Genomic DNA, 17,840 nt, shown 5'->3' on the forward strand with positions numbered 1-17,840 from the left:
ATGATTTTCTCTAGGTAACTGCTTAATTTTTACAGGACAGGCCCCAGCATAGTCCCCTTTGTTACTGGCATCTAGTACCAGCCATTAATCACTGCTACTCTGAGCCAAGCCACGCAACCAGTTTTTTTTATTTTTTTAAGTTTTTTACCCGTTTAGATTGTAATGTCCTAGCATGAATGAGAGAGTACTGTGAGACAACATCAAAAGCCTTCCTAACGTCAAGTGACATGCACTGTTCTCCTCTCATCCGCACCTCCAACCGTTTTATCATGGCAGCCAATCAAATTAAACAGACACAATTTATTCTTGGTGAATCGATGCTGACTGTCCCCAGCCACCAGCTTCTGATTCACATGCTGAGACATGCTCCAGGAGGACTCATTACGAGGGAATTGTTAGTTTATGCCTTCACCACTTAAGGACTTTCCAACTGATCCCCAATTTAATGTACTTCAAAGAATTCATAAGGATTTTTGCTTTCCCTCAGCAACACGTTGTTTGATAAGCATGATGCTAAATTCAAAAGGTTTTAAAATACCATCCAGTAGAAAAGAAGTGCCTTATTTCCTTCTGACAGCAGCTGCACAGTTCCATTACTAGAACCTTACACCTCTTGATTTGGGTACTCAACTGCACTGACACAATTTCTTTTGCCAAACTTTGGCAAGTAAATAGCAATACATATCTAGGCTAGGCTTCAAAAGCCAAGTATTTTCTGACAGTTAACTGTCTCATAAACACAGTACTATTCTTACCTTATAGCTTTCAGCTCCTTGAATGACATCTTTCATTGAAGCAGACAACTGATCTTTTTCTGATCGAACCAACTCCAACTCTTCTTTCAGAGTCTGCGTCTTATTAAAAAGAATTGTGTGTCATTAAAACAGAACGTCACATGCAGAATGTTCCATATATTAGCAAGCAGTTAGGGTACCTCTCTTCGGCTGGCATCCAATTCTTTCTTTGCTTTCACAGCAACAACCTTAATTTTATTTAGCTTCTCTCCTTTTTCTGCAGATTCTTTTTCCAGTCTTCCTAAAATAAATAAGAAAGTGAAAAAATATGCCTCACCTCTCCCCCAAGAACTGAAATGCATTTCAATTAGAACACAAATACAAGCATGACTGTAAAAGAAAACAAAACAGAAAGCAGGGGGAGACTTTAAAATGTTTCATTCAATTAAGCATTTAAATTTGATTTGAAGCTAAAACATCCAGCCACACAGACAGCTTAGGGTCAATCCTTCCCTGTTTCAGAGGCTTCCATCACAGTTAACAGCCATATTCCTGTCTACTCCTACATACAGTTCTAACAACTCAAAACCACTTTCCTTCTAATGTGTTGGGATAACTGCAATAAGGTAACAGTAGTTTTGGCAAAATGTTGTTTTCCTCTCCTCTTGGCAGTCTTAGGGATTCTTATTGACACAATTTTTCTCATATTTAAAAAAATAAAGATGAAATCCACTACAAATGTACACAGGAAGAAAAAAAGCTTAAAAATATCAAATGATAACCAACTTAAGATGTATTCTAAATCCCTAATGGAAGGAATATTGTAGGAAGCTGCATTGGCATCTACCTCCCCACCTTCCCTGGCTTGCAGGAAATACAGGAAAACTATGAAGTGAAAGAAAAACTAACAACTACAAAAACCCAAACTGTTTACGTAAAAGAGAACAGCAAGAAAGATACCAATTTTTTCTTGAAGCTCTGCTACTGCAGACTGTTGATGAGTTTCCGCAGTCTCTGCCTCCATCAAATTCTGTATTATAAACAAAGATACAAGTAGTATTACAAAAAATTATTTGTGGTATCTGGTTTTCCCCTAAGAAGCCATCAGAAGTTTCAGCTACAGCTGGACTGTGTCTACTTCTTACTACCAAGAAAGTCCTTACATGCAATTTCGTAACCCTCTGGTAACTGGAAAACATACTTATGTTGAAAAGAAAACATTCCAACCTTTTAACAGCTGCTTTCCATCCTGCCCGAGGACAAAAGACGGGAGACCATTAATTCTGCAGCTGTCAGTTTTACATAATTATCAGTTCCCAGGACCTGAAGTTAGGAGTAGTTAATGCAGATCAAGCAGTATTTTTGTTTGAGATGGAGCCATAGAAAATCAAGAGGTAAAAGATTATGAGGTCAGTTAGTCCATCTAGTTAAATGATCACTTTGAGGGGTATTGGTAGAAAGAGAGGTTCAAGTACAAGCAACTTTTGTCAAAATAGCATTATGATTGGTTTTGTTTCATTGTTTCTTTCGGGGGGGGGGGGGGGGGGGGGAGGCGATTTTATGGTGCTAGGAGACTCAGAATCATGAGCTTTCTAGCAGGGAAACTCACTTTCAGGCCAAGGGAGAAAGAAAAAAAAAAGAAAAAGAAACAAAGAGAGAATTGAAAGTATTTTTTGAACCTTAATTCTGAAGACTTTAGAGGTTTAGACTGTATACTTCAATAACAAAATATAACCTTTAGAGAACTCAGTTCGTCTTTCACATTTCTAAGTTCAGTTTCCTTTTGTTCCAGAATGAAATTTAAGTCATCTTGTTTTTCTGATCCTTTTTGCTGTTCTTGTATTTGACTTTCACAAAACGCAAGTTTTTGAGTGATCTCTTCAATATTAGCTAGAAGATCTTGATTTTCAGTCCTTGCTTTTTCACTGGCATTCTTCAGCTCCTGGATATCATGTTGAAGTGCTGCTTTTTCAGACAACACTCCTTCCAATTCTTCTCTCAAGAGATCCTTTTCTTTTTCAAAATCCTCAATCAGGGATCTATGTTCTGTATATTGAGCTGCATTTTCTTCTTCCAGTCTCCCAACTTCCCGCTGCAGATGAAGAACTTCTTCCTCATACTGTTTAGCAAGGCACTGCTCTTCTTTAGTTTTTGACAAGTACTCATTTGCAATTTCTAACAAGTTAAGAGAATCATGCTCTTCGTTAGAATCTGAAACACTGGAACCCACTTGCTCAAGTAAACGGTACAGCTGGGTTCTTATAAGAGATCTGTGTGCTTGTTCACTTTCAAGTAATGTTGATAAATGGTCTTTTTCTGCATTCAACATTTGCAGTTTCTTTTCTAAGTTTTCAGACTGTTCTTTCAACACTAGCCAACCATCTTTTTCAGAGGTAATCTTTGCCAGCTCTTCACTTAATTCACCTTTTTCCTGAATTATTTTCTTATTTTTCTCATGAAGAGTATAAACTTCACATGAAAGGTTCTCTCTTTCATGCAACAGGGATACAACCTGGTTTTCCAGTTGCTCTAGCATTTGTGCATTTTCACTCTTCCTAGTTAAAGCTTCATTCAGTCTCTCTGTTAATTCCTCCACTTTTTTCTTCAGGTCGCTATTGTACTGGTTAACAACATCCACTTCTTTCTGAAGTTCCTGATTTTTTCCTTGTTCTTGCTTGCACCTTTCCTGAAGGGTTTCTCTGTCTTCACCCAAGCATTTTACTTCATTTAAAATACCCTTGTTTTGATCAGTAAGAGCAATGATCTTCTCTTCCAGTTCTTTTATAGCAGTCTCTTTTTGGTTGATGTAGCTTGTTATTGTGTTATTCTCCTCCTGAAGACTAACAATTTTACACTGAAGTTCTTCTACCTCTGGCTGATTAGATGACAGTTTTTCTATTTCTTCCCGGAGGCGATTCACAGTTTCAAGAAGAACATCTTTTTCATTGAAAGCAGCCCGGAGTTTCTGTTGCAGTTCACTGACATCAGAAGCTTGCTGTTGTCTCATTGATTCAAACTCCTGGCTGATCTTTCCAGCAGATTCCCCTAGCTCAGTCTGTAGAGTTTCCATTGTTTCTCTCAGGCTGTTGTAATTGGACACTGCTTCTTCTTTCTCCTGAGTTAGCTTTTCAAGCTGTTCTCTTAGTTCCTGTGTTTCAAAAACTAATGCCATCTTTTCTTTTTCAGACCCAGATAATAAAGTTTCATTTAGTTCAGAAATGTCTCTCTTATGTTGCTCTTTTAGAGTTTGAGTCTCTAGCTTATGCTCATTTACAACAGCTTCACAGTGCTGTCTTGCTGCTTGAAGCTCCAACTTTAGTTTTTCAATTACACAACAGTAATCTTCTTTAGTAAGCTGCAATTCATTTATCTTAAAGTCCAAGTCTTCCCGCTCATGAAAGTACTCATCCTTTATGCGATGGATTTCCTCTTCCAGTTCCAGTTTAACGTTACTCATGTATGTTAACTCATCTTTTAATATACTGTGTTGGGACTGGAGCTCTTCTAAACTATTCTCCAGGTGCCTAACCTTTTCTTCCATTTTTGCTTCTACACAAGGTTCTTCTTGAGTATCTACAATATCTATCTTGTTATCTACATTTTTATTTAAGACTTCTCTCAGCTGCTCCAAATCATACTCATGCTGGTCAGCAAGAGCAGACGTTTCATCCTTTGCTTTTTTCTCTCTTCTTAAGCTCTCCTCTGCTAAACTGTGCTGTAACTGATCTATCTGATTTTGCTTTTCTTCATTTTCTTTAGATGATATTTCAATCTGATGCATCAACTCTGACACCTCTTCCTGATGGGCAATTTTTAATTTTTTAAGCTCTTCATTCAGATTTTTGATTTTGTTATGGTAACACTGAGAGCTGCTTTTAATAGTTTCTTGCAGATTTGTCACTTCTTTGTTTTTTTCTTCATTCACAGTTTCCAATTGCTTGCTCAAACACAAAATTTGCTCCTCATAAGTAGATTTAATTCTTTGGACATCATCTTGTAATCTTTTAACTTCTTTTTGACTATCACTATGACAGTTGATCTGTTCTACCAGCCCCATTTGTTTCTTCACTTGTTCCTCTAATTCCGTTTTCAGCTTTGTTATGTCTTCATTGTGTTTACTTTGTGCATTTTCTAATTCACTCTTCAGAGCTTCTATTTCTTTCAGAGAGTCAAGACTTGATTGCTCCAGTTGCTTCTGCAATTCTTCTGTCTTAGCCACTGCAGCCTAAACAAACAAAAAAGTTATTAAATACGGTAATTTAGCACACAGAATTTCCAAATAAAATTGTTTGCAATAATTAATTAGAAGATTTAGGAGTTTTTAATTTTTAAAATTGCTATCGTTTTAAAATATCTGCCTATATTAGGACAACTCAATTCAGAAGACACCGCAGAGAGTACAAAAATGTTTGCAGAATGAGAAAGGAAAACTAAGTCTTAAATCACGTTTACCAGCATAATTTCACAAAATGGTCAGGATAGAGTTCAACTTTAACAACTATTCTGGTAACGTATTAATGACCAAATTACTTTAGGCACACCAAAATCAAGTATCTGGAATATAACTATTAATCAATTGCAAGCAATTCGCTCTCTATTATTAACCGAGATCACTGACAAAATATAGATGTCTTGGTTGATAGGCTACTTCCTATGAATATCTGAATGTAAACCTCCTATTTCCTATGAAAACCCAATGCTGATTGATTGAAGCCATCACATATGTTAGGCCACTAATGCACAGACTAAATTCTTTTTGAACAGCTGTGGATCCAAGTAGTGCATTTAGAGTCCTATAAAAATTATAAATTAAGGGGTACAGAGAAAATATGCTTTAACATATGAAGTATTTAGACTTTTTTTTTTTTTTTTTTTAAGGTAAACCAGAACACAGGTAAGTGAAGAAAAAAGATTACAACGGAAGTAAAATACACAACAAGCAAAACTAGAAAATAAACATATTTCTGAAATATTTCACTAATGTTCTATTGCTTGTTTTAGTACCTCTGCTTCTTGCTTTCTTTGAATATTTTCCTTTTTCAGAGCTACACACTGCTGCTGACTTTCAGCTTTTTCCAGAAGTACAACATCCAGTCTTTCTGTGAGAGCCTAATTTTAAGGGAGAAAGATCACTGAAAAAAGGGTTACATAACAATGGAAGCCTGAAGAATTTTTGCAAACCATATGAACTCATGCATTGGTCATGACTTTTTTTGTCAATTAAACAGATTAGTCTGATTTTTAAAATTAATTTCAGCCCAAACATGACAGACACAGAATAGACTAAAACAACAACAAATAATAGGTTCTGTTCAAAATTGTATTTCTGATCAGCTAATTTATTATCACGAGGTAGGGGGTGGGGGAGAGCTTCCCTTCCACAGAAAAGAAACCTCCATCCAAATTATTAAGAAAGAAATTCTGAGTTGATAAATTCCTCCTCACTACCATTTTTCACTTTCATATGCTATGACCCTTACTTTGTGAAAAACAAATGTTCTTGTGAATTTTAAAAAAATGCAGTTATCTTCCTAAAAGTATTTCCTGTGACATGCAACTTTAATTTTGTGTGTTTCTGATCTCATCAAATGACTGTCTCTGAAGTTTTCTAAATGGCTGAAGTCTTTCCACAGTGGTCATTCTAAAATAAACAAAAGCCTGTCTAACCAGCTACACGAGGAAAAAGTCTTGCTGAGGAAACTGTATGTTCTGTACTGTTCCTCACAGAGCCAACAGTGTTTTCTGAAAAAGGAGAGTAAGGATATGGGGAGAGGAGGAAAATAAAATGATGGTTTTGGACTTGTCTTGAATTCCCGAAAATTGATTAAATTTGAGTAACAGTTTCAAAGCTGTTTACTATTTGCCAAATTATTTCTGTAACCTATTTCAGCTAACATTATGTAATTAATTAGAAATCCATTATTTATTCCTACCTGAATAATATCATCAGCTCCTCCAGTAGCTGCTTTAGATCTGAGTTCTTCAATCTCTTTCTCTAGTTCTTAAAAAAGTAATTTCACAGTGTGAATTGATGCTCAATCACAGTAGCAAATTACTAGCAAACCTAGCAAAACTAACCACACTCATTCAAACCAGAGATGTCTTTTACTTCATCAGTTTTTGTTTGTTACTGAGTGACAGAAGGGGCTAACTGGAAGAGAACAAACACTCAGTACTAATTCTCCAGTCCTGACATTTAGCATGGTTTCCTGAGGAAGCAAAGCTTCCTCGTTGGGGCAGAGGGACAAGAGATAGGAATTCTTTTGATGATCGTCTTACCTTCTACTTCACAATCAATTTAAGCCAGAGAAAAAATATTCAGTTCCTATCGGTTCTCTAAAAATAGGCAGCAGGTAGAAGAACAAGACTTTATGAATAACCCCACTAAGGAAAAGCCTAGTATAGCCCACCCCATCCTTATTATTTCGCTGGGCAGCTACAAGCAGTCAGCATAACTGTAACTCCAAACAACAGCAAGTGACACCAGTCCAAGTAGTGGGCCACTGGAGGAAAAGGGACAGCACATGAGAGCACAGACTTACACCGGATACTTTTAGGTGGTCAACACAAAATTTTGTTTAGTATATTTTACAATTTCTTGTTAAAGAAGCAAATGATCAAACATAAAGTAGATATTTATTTCAAAGAAGCCACTGTACTCTACAACTGTACTAATTATGCAAAACATGCATCAGAGACATTTCCCTTCGCATCTGCTTCCTGAAAAGCAACACGTATCCTGCAGCTGATAAGGGGAACAATTACAAGTCCCACTTTAACTCTTACACAAACGACATTGATCCATCATGCCATACTGCCAGATCAAAATTAATTTAACACCCAACAAAAGCAATGCTTCTTTTTCTTCCCTTCCTTGTTCGAAGGACTTCAGTCCTTACCCTCCCACAAAAAACAGTGAAATTGCAGGAAAAAAATCCAGGATACTTGCCTAGAATTTAAATATACCTAGCAAAAATACACAGTGATAGTACCAAGCATTAACACAGAAATTGTTCTCTTTCCAGTAAAGTACCTGTACATCTTAACTTCACTTTCTGTAAAAGCATCACTTGTTTTTTTGCAAACTTGATGACATATTCTTTGGGCAATGTGTCCAGCTGTAAAAAAAGTACATATTAGAGAACCAGACTCCTCTAACGTAGAGGTAAACTGAAAACAGAGAATTTTAGCATCCAGCTTCCAAGAAGTCAAATTTTAGGGCAAGAAATGGTCTTACCACACATTTGCATGAAAACTAACAGTCAAAGTTACTGCTGTTCTGTTATCCAACTCTGTTATTTCAAGTCCAATAACAGAAGCTACTCCTAATTCTGTACTTCTCCAAAATAATTCTAGAGCACACAACTGGGCAGCATCAGTTAGACGGAAAGCTCAGGAAGGGTTACAATTCAGTAATATAATATGAAGTGTTTTGAAAATAGCATGCTGACCTAACATTGATATTGCATATGTTGGAAGTAAAATTAAATAAAGAAGTCTGTGCTTTTTATGAACCAAACTGCTGCCACTAATATTTTATCTCATATTATAACAGGAAGCAAACTTGTAAGTAAGAGATTCCCCCCGCCCCCCCCCCCCCCCCCCCCCCCCCCCCAGTTTCCAAAAACCCTTAGCATTAGTTTATAAATCAAGTTTTCAAGAAGTCTAAAAGACAGGAAACTCTTTAAAAATACCTTTATGTCTTCCTATTAGTCACAACTTGCATGCCAAGCCGTAACCCTTTCGACTACTGCTATGCAAATAAATGGGGTCTGTGAAGACTGATTACCTTTGATTTGCCTGATACTGGCGTGACAGAAGACGCCACCATCTCCTGCCCAGCATCTTGCACCTACAACAAGATAAAGCACAACATGTGGTAACTGAACTTTTAAATTTAACACTATCAAAGGAACTAACTGCAAGCCTGCAAACACTGAGAGTAACTGAATACAGTGAGAGCTCAAGGAGGAAAAAAAAAAAAAAAGTAAAAAACTATTTGCAGGACTAGTCAGAAGGATAACTGAAAAAAACTGTGAGTGGTCTATTGTGATTTGTACAATACAATAGAATAGAAAACTCCAGGTTTCCAAACCGGTACGACCTTATGATTCCATTACTGAACTGATATCCAGAGCTGATATGCTACTTAAAAATTATTTCATTTACAAGAGGTTACAAAGGTGCAAATCACTATCTTGTTCTTAAAAAGACTAATTTAAAAAAGCATGAACAAAAAAATCCCTGTAGCGGATTAGCTATTAAATCAAACTTTGGGAACTTCTGAGTCATATGTACCCCTCATTTTTTTTTTCTTTCTTTCTTAAACACACTGGTTATCGCTAAAATTGTTGGCCGAACAAATATATTTGAAAAGACTGTAAAGCTAGGAATAACCCTCCCCCTACCCATTCACTCTTTGGTTTTGTTTAGTTTTTCAAAAACATTAGTTAGTACTAGAAATGCTGGCCGGACAAACATATTTGAAAAGGCTTTGGAAATTCTGGGCTCCCTATTCCTAACATACATATATAATGCCTTCTACTTTAAACTTCCACAGATCTAACCTGGGAGACTCTATGTTACTTTACAGTGGTTTGTATGAGAGATGTTTACCTATACTCCAGAACATGAAAAAACATACATAACTAAGACGGGGCAAAGGAAAATGGAACAGACAATTCCAATATATTAAAGGCAGTATTTCCAAGCCTTGACCTTTACCCTGCTTTATCCTTCTTACTATCCTGCGTGTACATATGAAGTGAAGGGGTGTATATATATTTGTATTTTTATGTATATCTACGTGTTTGTGTGTGTGTATATGTATACACACGTATCTTCACTTTTCTTTTGCTACTCTGTTCTGACAAAAATTCCCTCTTCTATTAGAAACTATGGAAAAAACAACCTGTATCTAAACACTACTAAAATAAAGAATTACTAATAACTTACAGAGAACAGCTGATACAGATAATAAGGGAAGTCATCCTTAAAAATATGAGTTCAAGTACAGACCAAGGTCAAAGGCAGTTACAGTTATCTCTCTGTCTGTATCACATGAGCTAGAGGCTTCTTTTAAAAGAAGGCAAAAGCAAACGTATCAAAAAATAATGTGCCTGTTAAACAAAATACAGCACTAAAAAAACAACTAGAAGTTTACGTTTCACATTTCCTTGGTGCACAAAACTTTGCCAACATTTACATTCTTAATATTTCAGCATTGCAATTAGCAAAATGCTGTTACCACAAGCAGTATGCTTACAGAGTATAATTAAATTCAGCAAATTGTATGTACTGTTTAGAAAACAATAGCACATGTCTCTCCACACTACAGTAAGGTCAGATGAATCTACATATTACTTTTACTCTCCTTTAAGCTAACACGCACAGAAGCAGAACCATGTATCACATAAGACAATACATCCAGTTTTGCAGTTCTGGTAGCAGAAATCAGAAGCAGCTTGTGTAGAGGGGTCCGTTCACCCGCTTGGATCAGAAGCGCAAGGAAGATGAGTCACTGAAAAAACCTAAACTTTTTATTGATCAGGTGTATCTGAGCCTGTGAGCCAGCAGACAGTAAATACACTTCTAAGCACAACCCTGAATCCTGCAAGGATTCTCGAATTTTTATTCCACCATTCTGAAACCCGGGTATGCTGCCTTACCTTACTGATATATTTTAATGTAAAGCCTCCTTTATCTACACTAAGGTTTTTCGAGCCACAGTTTAGCATGTTCTGTGTATTTTAATTGCTATCCACTCCTTACTTTTGCAATGGCTTAACAGAACCTTAGAAAGCTTAAGTGATGTATAAATGCAATATATTAGGCTCTGATGCCAACCGCAGCAGCAGTGACCATTACGAACAGCAATTTTCTGAGCTGAGTGCAACTTCCAGGCATCGCCAATTCTAACCATACCGGGTCACATCAAAACATGTTCTGAGTCCCAATCCCTTCAGCAAACAGGCACTCAGAGCGCCTGCAGCTCGGAAACCACCAAGAAAGTCAGTGTCACGTATGACTTTTAAACTCTTCGGCGTTGCCTTTGGGTTTGCTAAACCAGATAACATCCCGAAATAGGTGTATTTGCTGGTGTTCACAGTGTCTCGCAGCTGATGTGCTGGTAACAAACCAGGTGCCCTGCGGAACGCCTGTTCGCCCCTGGGTGCTCTTTAAAGGGCACCCACGCCGCGCACCCGCTGTGTGTCACCGGGGCGCTTCTCCCCGCGCCGGCTGCTCGCCCTCATCCCCTGCGCCGCGGCCGCCCCCCCACCTCCGCGCAGGCGGCACCAGGCAGCCCCCGCAGCCCGCACGGGCGCCTCACGCAGCCGCAGGGCAGGACCAGGGGCCCCGCTACCGGCCCGGGCGGCACCGCACCGCACCCCCTCACCGCTGCCGCCAACGGGCCGGGCTGCGCCGGGGGCGGACGGGGGCGAAGGGGCGCGCAGCGGCCCGCGGGCTACCCCTGCCGCCGCCCAGCAGCCGCCGGCCAGCAACCTCCGGCCGGCCCCGAGGGCAGCGGCGCCGCCCGCCTGGCGCGACCGCTCCGCTCGCCGGAGAGCGCTGGCAGCGCGGGGGGCGCTGCGCGACATGGGGAGGGGGCGGGGGGCGAGGCTGGCTACCCCCGCCCCGCTGCTGAAGCCCAAGGTCACGCGCCTCTTCCCACCTCCCCCCAGCTACAGCCCCCCACGACGGCCCCGCGTTCCCGGCTCCCCACCGCGCCGCCCGCCCCGTTACCTCCATGGCGGGGCCGGCTGCCTGCAGGGGCGGGGAGAGCGCGGCGCCGCCGTCAGCCCCGCTACACGCCCCCCGACCCACTTCCGCCTCCGTCATCCCCGCACGCCGGTAGCGCGGCGCCCAGCCGGCGGGGGGGGGGGGCGGGCTCTCCGCCACCGGGCCCCGCCCCTGGCGCGCGGCGCCGGCGGGGTAACGCCTGCCTGGGCGGGGCCGTGAGCGCTGAGGCCGGGCCGCGGCGGCGGCACAGACCGGCCTGGGAGGCGCAGGGGGCGCCGCCGGCCGCACGCACGGCGTGTAATAAAAGCGCCCCAGGGGAAGGGGTACGGCTGCGCCCCGCCACGTCTTGCTCCCGAGGGGCTCCTGAGGGATGCCCGCCACTGCCAGGGCACCTTTAGGTGGGGCAGCCTGCTGTGAGCCCAGCGCGCCTGTCACTGTCACCGTCAGGGGCGTGTGAGGGCAGCAGCAGCTTCTGTGCTCGGGCAGGGACTTGGGGATTTAAGACCCTGTTTCTGGTATCTCGGTGGAAGCACAGCGTGAGTTATTTGTCAGGCGCTGGGTGTGAAGGCCCACCAGGGCAAGTACCAGAAGCCGGGCACTACGGCCTGTAGTTCTGGTGTTACAAGAGACATTTTCATACCGTTTGGGTAGGGGTTTGAGGGGAGCGATACCTACTTTAAAGTACACACATTTTTTACTGTAGTCATGCTTGCATTTTGGTAGCACTTCAGATATTTTTGATGTTTTGTGATAAGTCATTGACTTACTGAGGAGTTGCCTGTGAGAAAAAGTTTAGGCGTATTATTCTATTTACAGTTCACTGGATAACTATTTAATATCATCAAATGAATTACAATGTCATGAGAGAATACCTGTTAGTTGCATGTAAAAGAAGTCATGTTAGTCAAAAGGCTGCTCTCTGAAGAATAATTTGTATTTTTCCACATCTGGTTATTGTCCTTCATCTTTTAAAATTCAAGTGGCAAGTAGTGACAAAAGGCAGAAAGGTTCTTCACATATACCTCAGAAATTATTCCCTTGTCTTTTCTTTTTTTTTTCCCCTTCAATGCCTTCGCTGTACATTATATTATTATTTATTGTGATCTATGCAGGTACACAACCACAGCAGCATATGGTTCCTTGCTCTCTCAGAGGCTGCTGGCAAGGAATAGATCCTAACCAAACTGCAAGAAGCTGTTTTCCGTTACTTCTGTTATTACACTTTTCAGAAGCCCCACAGGGAGCTGAACAGATTGATTCTTTCTTTCCCCATCCACTTTGTGAGATATTGAGTTGGGTACCTGTGCCTGTGCTGCCATGGTCTAACATGTGGGTTTCACACAGCTTCACAAAGAGCCTTTCTAGATATAGTCCTTCTAAAACCATTCTTCAGCAAAGGGTTTTGACCCTAAACTGCACCATACTGCAGGGCTCTGTCCTTCCAGGTCAGTCTCCAACTAAAGTTGGGCATTTGGGGAGGACGCTGCAGGAAAGCTTACCTTCTCTTTGGGAAAACCCCAGAGAAAAAAAAATGTTTCATGTGAATTTGTTTCTTCGGTGTATACTCAGAAAATAGGTATTATGATCCAGCTCTTGGGTCATCTCATGGCTTAGACTATAAGGAAACTTATTTTGGAGATTTTCAGATGGGTTTGTACTGAAGACAATGAAGCACTGGCTCACTCATTGCAGGCTTTCTGAAACAGATTCTGGCTAGGGAGCACTCAGCCATGCCCCCTCCCTGAGCTCCCTGCTCTTGTGAGAGAGGTATTTGACAGGGACAGGCAAATTCTCCCCTCCCACCCAGGTCCATTTGGTGCAACAGAATTTAGGTATGCTTTACAGCTGAGACTGTCACGACAGTCTGTCGTTCTGGTCCTAAATTGCAACAGCAATTGAGGCATCCTGGTTAGGGAATGGTAGAAGAATGTAAGAAGTTTCTAGTATAACTAGAAGAAAAAAGACTGATGATTTTGATTGTTTCAGTTACAATAAAGTACAAGTTGCTCCTCATTTTGTGGGAAAAATTGTCAATTTGTACTGGCAATAGTCTTACATAATTTTCATAAACAGTTTGTGAATTGTATGTCTTACCTATCCAGTAGGAGCCGGTAAGTTGATACATATTGCATTCAGCTACTTTGAGACAAATGAGAAAACCAACCATAATTTATATGCTTCATATATTCTATGATTTCATTATCTTTGTAAAAGATAATTAGTTCATCTTTTTAAATAGTATTGTTTATGTAAAACAAGTGACAAGACGTTTACGAGATGTGTTGGGGCAGAGCATAACAAACTTTAAATTCCATTGAAAAGCCAAGTCCTACAGGGCTGTGATTAGCCCTTACATCAAGGCAGGGTACAAATGCTTGTTCACTATCATTGGAATTACTAGACTTCAAAGAATTTTCTGAAGAGCAAAGAATGAGAAAATTACTGTAATTTTGCAACTGAGGAATGTGTTTCCAGCATATAAGAGCTGATACTTTAAATACTTGGCACTGCAGAATCTGCCTTTCCGACAGGTTCTGAGGATCACAGATTTTACTTACGAGCCACGCTGGGCCAGTCAGCATTCTTGCTTTGAGCTACTTTTATGGCTTTTCTACATGTGAAATTAGTATAAAGGAAAGCGGGGTATGAATTTACAGTATGTTAACTATTCTTCTTTGTTTGGAAACTTAAAGCCCTGTGCTTTAAATGAACTGTAAATGATTTGGCTGACTATGGCCATTATGTTGGGTTGGTTTCAGGTTCAGTAGGTTCCTGCTGAAGTGGAATGGGAGAGGCTACAGGTACGGTGAAAGAGTTAAGGAAGTGTAAAAGGGGAGGTTAATCTGAATGAGTAAATTAGATGCAAGGGCGGTATTGTTCTTTGTATTTATCTTGATACTGCTTTGTACGTGAAGGATTCGCTTAGGTATTAAAAAAAGAAATTCTACTTGTAGTCCTTAATTCTCTTCTTAAATTGTAATAGGAAACAGAGGTGAGAAGTTTGGTGTTCTGTTACTCATCTGCAAAGCCCACCAAGCCTGCTGAAATATTAGTGTGAAAATGAAACAAGGAAGCTAACGTTTTGTTTGAACACTTAGGGCTGGGTCTGAGTATAAGACTGTTCCATTGTTGACAGAACATGGAAGCCCACTTAACCACACACATTAATAGCAAATATGGATAAGGGAGGGTTGCTGGTACAATAACAAGTTACTGTCAATCAAGAGGCCAAATTTTAACAACAAAGTTACCTAAGAATCTACCTATACCTATATTGCCTGTACCAAGGCAGGACCTGGTGTGTCTTGCTTTTGACATAATCCCTCTGTCTCCATGGTCGTGGTAGATGGCTCTAATTCAACTGTGAGCCTTCACACAGTCCTAAAGGCAGTCTGAGCTCCCACTGCTGATAAATACTGACTGCCCTTGCAGCAGACCACGCCAAAGCCCTTCTGCAAAATAATCTATGAGTAATTTGCCTCTTCAGCATTAACCATGGGACACTGCTGCATGACAACATTCCTGACCCACCTACGCAGTGTCAAACTTTGTGCTTGTTCTGGAGGGCGGGCAGAGCCTTGTTATCCAGCCTAAGCATATGGCTTTGGGTCTGGCAGCACAGTTTGGTTGCATCCTGTGAGTATGAAGGGCTTAACTTTCTCAGTGTGCCTCTAGGCTCACCTGCAGCCTATACTAAGATGGGGCTTGCATCACTCGTTGAGGACGTTAGGGAAATAGAAGCTTCAGTCCAGGTTTAAACTATAATATTAATGCACCTCTGGGAAATGCCAGAATTAATAATTAACCTTGTTGTAAAGATAAGGCTCCTTGTGAACATGTTGACATAAACCATTATAAAAAACATATGGAATAGGATACCCATATCCTATATGGACAGGACAAATTAAATAAAAACTACTTCCTGTCCATGATTTATCTCCTGACTGGGTAAACATGCCAAGCATGAAGCAGATAATCTACCATAAAATCAGTAGAAAGGAAAGCAGTGTCCCTCTGTCTTTGGCTGCTAACTAAGAAGATAGAACAGCTCCCTTCTCTGTCTCTTTCTTCAATCTTTTGAAGCTTGGTGCTTCTTCCATTCTGTTTTGTAAATGGTTGCATTGCTATCAACAGTCACACTGAATGGTGATCATGACTACCTTAGAATTAACACAGCAGTTCCCATTAAAAGGTCTGTATCAAAGCAGGAATCTTCAGTCATTCCTGGGGGTGGGTGGGTGTGTGTTTTGGTAGTTGTTAATGCAGAGCTACAAAACAGAATCATGTGAACGTTAACATGTATTAATCAACATTGATTTTCAAACGTTTGTTAGAGACGAATAACAAGGTTTTCCCAATATCAAAACTCTTCAGGTATACTTTCTTATAAAAGAAGGAGCAAGCAGCATTGAAGAAATTACTGTGGAATTGCATTAGCTAAACTGACACAAGTCCTTTTTAACTGACATAGAAGTTGCATCTGGTTAGTGAAATCATGCACCTAGGTAACCGGATGAAAAAAAGCTTAAGTGTATATTCAGGACATATGTCTAATATAGTTCTATATGGAGCTCTATCACCATAGTAAACAGAGTTGCTTGTTGCACCAGAAGCTTGACAATAATTTAAGGTGACTTGAAATAATTTTGTTCAACACATGCAATCTCCTTCTGCAAGTGCTCACTGGTTTACAGTATCTTATGTAAAAATAAACCTCTTACCAACTTATGTCAAAATTAGTGAACAATCTCTGCATACAGACACATAATTTAAAGCTCTGTACATAACAATTGACAAACCTAAAGATATTTAAGTTAAAGGTGCTTTAGCTGTAGGCATCCTGCAGTCATCTACCCAGAAGCATATGCACATCTCTATAGACATAGTGTCACAATAGACACCAAACCACAGTAGCGTCCAGGCCCGTTGGGGGATGCACAGCCTATTAACCCCTTTCCCAAACTTTCCTGGTAACTACAGATCCAATCATTTTCACTGGTAACAATTCACTGTTCCCTATGCCTTTACACTGGTACAATTAATAACATTTTGCAAATTATGGCTGAATGTACAGCTTAATCTCTCTCAGCTGTGGTGGCTTGACAAAGCATAAAAAGCAGAAACATCCCACTTTTCTATCTCCCTGCCAGCTATATTTTATGATAAAGTTAAAATTTCTGTCTGTGAATATATATAAGGATAACATCAATAGGATAAGAAAAGCCAGTTTTTATGTAGCCACCCATGCAGTGTTTGTTTCCCTCCTTTTTTTTTTTTTCTGGGACTGTACTCTGACCTGTCTAACTTCTTACCTGTTTTTCAGAGCAGCTGAATTGCAACTGGGTGAAGAGTTACTTAAGGAAGCGAGAGCAAAGGTGACTTTGCCAGTGTGATACAAGCCCCTTATTATATGGTGCCTCTATCCTTGCAGTGGCTGTGCAGCTCCCTGTCAGACCAGGCTTCAGTCACTGTCAGCATTTTGCACTTCTGATAGATTCAGAGATTTCAAAGGAGGAACAAATAGGTCATCTGTGTGACCTTTTGTACAGCACCACTCATAAAATGTCACCAAGCTCTGAGTTAAGCACATTTTCCATTTACTGATGGCTCTTATGACACTGAATGAGGATTAGATTGACAAACTGAGCTAACTCATGTGGCTTCATGAAGCAATCCGAGAGAATGGAAATATGTCAGCAGGCAATGCTTCTTCCTCATACTGGCAATAGTAAGATAGCAAGTCAAGTTAATCATAAACAATAAACAAACAAGTAGCAAAAAGCTCCCCAGGCTGATATTTAGCCTTGCTGCAATCAACAGCAGTGCCTCTGCCAGATTAATATTGCTGCTTTTTAGAGAACTGAATTCATTTTAGATATTTGCATTAAATAGGTAGCCTGAAATGGACTGTGTGTGTTGACAGCTGCTCTTATTACTAAATCCGTGGAACTCTCCACAGGCCAAAGAGAAAATACCCCCAGAAAACATCTGTGTTAAACTAAAGTAGACTAAATGAGACTGAGACAGTATTTTCCTCCAACTGCTGTAGTCTATGTTGTTTTCCCTCTGACATTCAGAGTGCAAACCCAGTTAAGCAGGAACTCATTGGGGCCTTTTTGTGCACCAGGCTCAGTGGTGGCACTTTAAAATCAAAAGTGGATTGGTAACAGTTGTGTATAATTAAATGGGCTAAGAATTGCTTCAGTTGATTTTCCACAAACTCAAAGCATGGCTATAGTGCTGGTACTAATACTAAAGCAGAACTGGTCTTTTTTTGATAATATGGACCAGGCCCTGTGGCAACTCAGAGACCTCAATGGGATGTTTGTACGTTTGGTTAGCAAGGGAAGAGTGTAGAAAAGGAAG

General features: G+C 40.4%; 1 protein-coding gene across 2 annotated transcripts in view; it reads right to left on the reverse strand.

Annotated features, from left to right (window-relative positions):
* GCC2 (GRIP and coiled-coil domain containing 2) overlaps positions 1–11,629 on the reverse strand; it is a 28,535-nt gene extending 16,906 nt beyond the window's left edge. Inside the window, exons 1-9 of one of the 2 annotated variants that reach the window (XM_080377399.1) lie at positions 11,478–11,629; positions 8,524–8,586; positions 7,768–7,852; positions 6,668–6,735; positions 5,739–5,843; positions 2,470–4,959; positions 1,695–1,764; positions 935–1,035; positions 756–854 (exon numbers count right to left, since the gene is read on the reverse strand). In XM_080377399.1, the coding sequence (XP_080233525.1) occupies positions 756–854; positions 935–1,035; positions 1,695–1,764; positions 2,470–4,959; positions 5,739–5,843; positions 6,668–6,735; positions 7,768–7,852; positions 8,524–8,586; positions 11,478–11,573 (3,177 nt within the window). In that variant the 5' untranslated portion in view covers positions 11,574–11,629. Of the gene's footprint in view, positions 1–755; positions 855–934; positions 1,036–1,694; positions 1,765–2,469; positions 4,960–5,738; positions 5,844–6,667; positions 6,736–7,767; positions 7,853–8,523; positions 8,587–11,130; positions 11,370–11,477 lie in introns of those variants that run through there. The other variant, XM_080377398.1, reaches the window with a different exon arrangement.
* Positions 11,630–17,840: the final 6,211 nt, after the last annotated feature.

Source organism: Falco punctatus, assembly GCF_963210335.1.
Source record: "Falco punctatus genome assembly, chromosome: 2".
NCBI classification, from domain to species: domain Eukaryota; kingdom Metazoa; phylum Chordata; class Aves; order Falconiformes; family Falconidae; genus Falco; species Falco punctatus.